At 54.6% G+C, this 6696-nt stretch overlaps 1 protein-coding gene across 1 annotated transcript; it reads left to right on the forward strand.

Annotated features, from left to right (window-relative positions):
- The first annotated feature begins 1536 nt into the window (after positions 1-1536).
- Positions 1537-3205, forward strand: LOC124686724 (cyanidin 3-O-rutinoside 5-O-glucosyltransferase-like). The gene has a single exon (XM_047220625.1). It carries the CDS (start codon positions 1638-1640, stop codon positions 3069-3071), a length of 1434 nt encoding a protein of 477 aa, XP_047076581.1. The 5' UTR covers positions 1537-1637; the 3' UTR covers positions 3072-3205.
- The last annotated feature ends 3491 nt before the right edge of the window (positions 3206-6696 follow it).

Below are 6696 nucleotides of genomic sequence, written 5' to 3' on the forward strand. Positions count from 1 at the left end.
TACCCCACATCGTGGGTGTGTCTGCATACCGCTGGTGCGACGAGCAAGCGCATCTAACGTATCACGGCGACCAAATGGTGATGGGGAGGAACTGACCAGAGATCGTCTCTAGTACAACACCATGGTGGAGTTCAAGATTCATGGCTTCATCCCGGAAGATGACGATCTACAAGTCCAACAACTCCACCACTAGGTACTACACCTGCCTTGACCACGGCTAGGTGAGGACCTACTTGTTTCTGTCTGTTTGTATCTAGTAGCAGTTTAGTAGGGTGAACGATGAACTTATGAACTTTTGTGCTGTCTTTTGATTAGGGGTTTAGCTCTTGATATTTCAGGGGCAAGGGATGCCCCTAATGATGGTATCTTTTGACCATGGGTGTTCATGTGAACCCGTGATTGTTCGACACATGTGTTAACCTGCATACTAATTTGATGTTACATGTCTAAGTGTAGTATTTATGTGTGTTATATTTGTTATTTATGTGCTATAAGCTTTGAGGTAACATCACCACATTTGAAGTAGGTAATAGCAGAGATTTTGCACATAACTAAACAACTTAGTTTTCCTCTAGCACGAAGAAGACACTTATGAGGACAAACAAACAATCAACAAAAATGCACCAAAACATATTTTGGGCAACCAAATGAAACATAGAAAGAGGTCCAGACTCGGTTTCCGCTCAAGCAAGACCTAACTATCCAAAACCCAAAAAAGGTAAAGAAAAAACATGAAGCAACCAAACTGATCCTGGATGTATTGGTGTCCTTATTTCACTGCCATGAGAGTCTTACCATGTCTTTGTTGATGTGAACGAACATACACTGATTGGTTGGATGAAAAGTTATAGGGCTCATTTGATTCATAGGATAGGAAAATTATAAGAATGGGAAAAATATAAGATTAGTATGTTGTGCCTAGTTGAATCATATAGAAAGATAATTTCTCTTTGATTGTGCTAAAGGATTTTTTTATGAGGTATGATGTCATGTTTTTTCCTATAAGATTTGTACTAGAAGATTTCTATATGATTATTTCCTATATAATATATTCCTATGAATCACACAACTAATATAGAAAATATTCTACATGATCTAAATCCTACACAATTCTTACACATACTATAGTGAGGAGCACGTAGGAAACTGAAACACCACTGAGAAATCGTTGTCAAATGAGGACAAAAAAACATATCCACCAGTCACCCACATCTTTTGTTTTGATCTTTAGGGCTCCTCGTCAGGAGAAAACCAGGAGGGTCGTTGTTCTAACAGGAAAATGCACGTTTTAGAAGTACAATAGTACTACTACTCATTTTCGGCTTTCACAATCTGAAGTAATTACGCTGCGCCTCGTATACGCTGTGCCGCCGTGTCCGCGCCTGCTACCGCAAGCAATGACATACCCCAATCAGCCGTTGCTACCGCAAGCAATGACATCAGTGCGACGGCGCACGTATCCTAGTGCTAGTACTCCACTGGAGTACTACAACACTGCTAGCTAGACACGGCCACCGCGCGCCAAACAAGCCTCACTCTACAGTCTACATATTCTGCACTCCAGTGATGCTTCCACCAGGCACCAGCTGATAGGTTGAAGAAGCCAAGGACCTCCAGGCTCCAGCCAGCGTCCATCCATGGCGCCGCAGCACTTCCTGATCGTCGCGTTCCCGACCCAGGGCCACATTAACCCGGCGCGTGCCCTCGCAGAGCGCCTCCTGCGGGCCATGCCGGGCGCTCGTGTGACGCTGTCTACCGCCGTGTCCGCGCACCGGCTCATGTTCCCCTCGCTCGCGTCCCCGGACGAGGAGGTCCACGATGGCGCCATCTCCTACGTCCCCTACTCCGACGGCTACGACCACGGTTTCCACCTCTTCGCCAACGACGGGGACGACGCGCGGAGATTCTGTGAGGCGTTCAGCCGGGTCGGCCGCGAGACCTTCTCGTCGGTGCTGGACCGCCTCGCCGCGCGGGGCAGGCCCGTGACGTGCGTCGTGTACTCCATGCTCATGTGGTGGGCCGCCGAGGTCGCCCGGGAGTGCGGATTGCCACGCGCGCTCTACTGGAACCAGCCGGCAACCATGCTGGCCGTGTACTACCACTACTTCCACGGGTACGAGAGGATCGTGACGGAGCACGCCGCCGAACCGGGGTTCACGGTGTCCATGCCAGGCCTCCCAAGGATGGCCATCCGCGACCTCCCGAGCTTCTTCACCAACCTCACGGACGGAAGGCTCGAAGCGGCGTTCGGCAACATCCGCAGGACGTTCCAGCAGCTGGACCTGGACGTCCCCATCAGCACCGGAGGAAGGAAACCCATGGTGCTCGTGAACACCGTGGAGGCGCTGGAGCTCGGCGCCATCGCGTCCGTGCCTGAACTGGACGTGCTCCCCATCGGTCCGGCCGTCCTATCGCTCTTTGCTGATGGCACGAGGAGTGGCACAAACGCCGTTGTAGGAGATCTCTTCGAGCACGACGAAAAGGGTTACATGGAGTGGTTGGACGCGAAGCCGGCGCGGTCAGTGGTGTACGTGTCGTTCGGGAGCATGTCGGCAGCAAGCAAGCAGCAGAAGGAGGAGATGAAGCGTGGCCTCGCCGCGAGCGGCCAGTCGTACCTGTGGGTGGTACGCAAGGACAGCAGAGACGACAATGACGACGGCGGCGACAACGAGCGGAGCATGGTGGTGGAGTGGTGCGACCAGGTGCGGGTACTGTCTCACCCGGCTGTTGGGTGCTTCGTAACGCACTGCGGGTGGAACTCGACGCTGGAGAGCGTGGCGTGCGGCGCGCCGGTGATCGCAGTGCCGCAGTGGTCCGATCAGGACACCAACGCGCGCCTCGTCATCGAGTGGGGCATTGGTGTGCGCGCCGCAATCGATGCCGACAGGTTTCTAGACGCCGAGGAGCTCACGAGGTGCGTGGAAATAGTCATGGGTGATACAAAGGAGGGTGCTGCCATACGAAGCAGCTCGATAGCATGGAAGTCAAAAGTGAAGGAAGCTATCACGGACGGCGGCTCGTCGAAGGATAATCTGAGGACTTTCCAAGACCAGTTTGCAAATGATGCTTAGAAGGAGCGCCTTGCTGCTTCCTTGGGTTGCCGTATATAACACCTCTTTGAATTGAACCTTATGCTTAAGCAGTCCCGTTCTCATGATTTTTTATCAAAGAAATCTATTGTGATGAATTGAAGAATATAGTAATATATATACAGATAAGCAAAACAAAGAACTTCTGTTGGAAGCAAACACTCAACGATCATATTAGACTTATGTTACAGTTTATGCTGTGGGATAATATTGGGGTGATTTGTGACTGTGTGAGTCTGGGCGGGGAAATAATGCTCCTTGTTAGACATATTTGATCCCATATCCTACCACATTAGTGTCCATATCTTCTGCATATAAGCAGGACCATTACGGTTAGGATTGTATATTGATTGTGATCCGACTGTGATCCGGAGATCATCCATTGTGTGGCCAATTCTCTCCCTCTTAATCTAACATGGTATCAGATAAACATTCCGTTCCTCTTAACCACCGCCCTAGGGTTTCCTCCTCCTACACCAGCCACCGCCGCACCACCTCCCCCGACTCCATGGCCGACGGTGCCGAACCCCACCCCCACGCCGCCGTATGGGCGTAGGCCACCGCGATCCAGGGCATCAAGGCCCTGGTCCCCGTCACCCTTGACCTCAAAGCCTCCACTTCACCAAGTGGCGCAACTTCGTCGCCATCGCCGTCTCCCAGTACGCCCTCGGTGACCATCTCGACACCTCCACCCCTCCGGCCGACGCCGATGCCGATGCCGATGCCGTGGAGTGGCTGCGGATGGACGCCACCGTCCTCCGTTGGCTGTACGGATCAGTGTCTCCGGACATCGTTGACATGGTGATGGAGGCGCCTACCACCGCCTTCTCCATCTTCTCGCGCATCACCGCCCTCTTCCGCGACAACCAACATGCGCATGCGGGCTACCTCGGCCAGAAGTTCTGAACATCGAGCAAGGCGACAAGACCATCACCGCCTACTGCCTCGAGCAGAAGGCCGCCGCGAATGCCCTCGCCGACGTCGGAGCTCCCGTCGCCGATGACGCCCTCGTCTGGAACACCATCAAGGGCCTCGACGAGAAGTATGAGGGCGTGGCCGCCCACGCGCCGCTCCTCACTCTATCCCCCACCTTCATGCAGTTCCGCAACATGCTTCTCCTCCAGGAGCTCAAGCCCTCCACTATGCGTTCGTCGTCGCCGACGGCCTTCTACGCCGCCCCTCACACCGGCGAACCGTGTGGTGCTCCTGCCCCTCCCCCGCTGTTCCCCCCGGCCAGACCGGCTTCGGCGCGCCCTCTGCACGCGGCTACGACTGGAACAAGGGGAAGAGGAAGAAGACCGGGGACTACGTCGCCCCCGTCTACCCCAACCCGCACCACCCTTGGACCGGCGCCATCTACATGCACCCGATGTCGGGTGCTCATCAAGGCGCGTCGGCCTTCGCCCCGGGGCTGCTGAGGCCGCGGCCCCAAGCGCCGCCACAACGCCACCCCTCGGCATATGTGACGCTTCCCACTCCACCGACCATGGCTCCGTAGCAGGCGACTGCCTTCTACCCCAACTACCCGAGCTACGGTTCCTCCTCGGCGCCGACATAGGACCCCTCCGCCCTGGCCAACTACTTCAACTCCATGAGCCTCCATGCCCCTTCCGAATGGGTCATGGACACTGGAGCTTCCGCCCACATGTCTTCGGACGCCGTAACCTCACCTCTCTATCTCCTAATCCTCCTCACAAACACGTCATAGTCGGTGATGGCACCTCTCTTTCTGTCACCCATTCTAGTCATGTCAATTTTCCCGCCCCTACCTCATGGCGTCGCCTTTCTCTTCACGATGTCCTTGTTACTCCTCGCATCATTAAAAATCTCATCTTTGTACGTCAATTTACCACTGACAACATTTTTCAATTGACTTTGACCCTTGGGGTTTTTCAAGGATTTCAGGATAGGGGCCGTGATTCTCAGGTGCAGTAGTACGAGCGACCTTTATCCACTCACCATCCCGCCGTCCGTGCCCCGCGCCCTCGCCGCCATCACCGCCAACACCGACCTTTGGCATCGCCACCTTGGCCATCCCGATCCAGCGTCGCTTCAGCGCCTCGCGTCGTCATCCCTCCTCCCACTAAATAAAGTTTCTCCCACCCCTAGTTTGTGTCATGCTTGTCACCTCGGTCAGCATGTACGTTTACCTTTTGCTACTTCTACAACTAGTACAAAATGTCCATTTGAATTAATTCATTGTGATTTATGGACATCGCCCGTGGAGAGTGTATCCAGCTTTAAATATTGTATTGTCCTATTAGATGATTTTACTCATTTTTTGTGGACATTTCCTTTACTGCGAAAATCCGAAGCTTACTCTCACTTATCCAATTTTCACAATTATATCGCTACACAGTTTTCTCTATCTTTGAAAACTATCCAATACAACAACGGACGGAAATTCGACAACCGTGTCCTTCACACTCTCGCCGCCGCGCACAGTGTCCTCCTTCGGTTCTCATGCCCCTACACGTCCCCGCGAAACGGTAAAGTTGAGTGTATCATCCGCACTGTTAACGACACCTCTCGCACCTCGTTGTTTCAGGCTAGTATGCCTCCTCCCTATTGGGTCGAATCCATCCATACCGCCACCTATCTCCTCAACAGACTCCCCACTAAGGCCATCACCGCCCCCGCCCCTTCTCTGCCCTCTTTCCCACGTCACCCACATACACCCAGCTTCACACGTTTGGTTGTCTTTGCTATCCAAACACTCCTGCCACTATGCCGCATAAACTCTGGCACCGTTCTGTTGCATGTGTGTTCCTCGGATACGCTTCTAACCGTCGTGGTTACCGTTGTATGGATCTTGAGACTCGGCGCATACTCATCTCCCGGCATGTTGTTTTTGACGAAACTCGATTTCCATTTGCCCCAGATTTTCTCTCACTAACATGCAGCCGTCGCACCCTCCGAGCCGATCGATGTCGACGTCTCGGTCCGCGTGCCCCATGCACCCGGGGCTGCGCAGGACTGCGCCCGGACGCTCGACGCCACCCCTCTCTGCGCGGCCCACGGCCCTGCCTGCCTCGCCGCGTACCCCAGCAGGACCCTCGGCACCTCCAGCACCAGCCGGCCGCGGTCCCACACCGCCGGTCTCCCCCGCTGCCTCGGGTGCTGCTACACCCGCGTCGAGCATCGGCGCCCCCAACTCCAGCAGCGGCGACTCCAGCTCTGGCGCCTCAACTCCGCGTACCACCGCGGCACCGTCTCAACAGCAGCCTCCGGCTGCTGTCCCTCATCCCATGATGACACGATGACAGGCGGGCAAGGTCATTGGTCCTCATGATCGTCTCAACCTGCACGTCGACACCGTCACGTCGCCTACACCACCCTCGCCGGTTCCCAAGTCAGTTCACGGTGCTGTCCAAGCCCCGAACTAGCTCGCCGCCATGACGGACGAGTACGGCGCCCTCCTCGCCAACAACATCTGGGACCTCGTTCACCCCCTCCCCGCCGCCGACGCGAACGTCATCTCCGATAAATGGGTGTTTCACCACAAGCTCAAGGCCGACGGTACTTTCGACCGCTACAAGGCTCGTTGGGTCCTTCACGGTTTTTCTCAGGAGCACGGCATCGACTTCGACGAGACCTTCATCCCGGT

Source organism: Lolium rigidum, chromosome 2, assembly GCF_022539505.1.
Source record: "Lolium rigidum isolate FL_2022 chromosome 2, APGP_CSIRO_Lrig_0.1, whole genome shotgun sequence".
NCBI lineage: Eukaryota > Viridiplantae > Streptophyta > Magnoliopsida > Poales > Poaceae > Lolium > Lolium rigidum.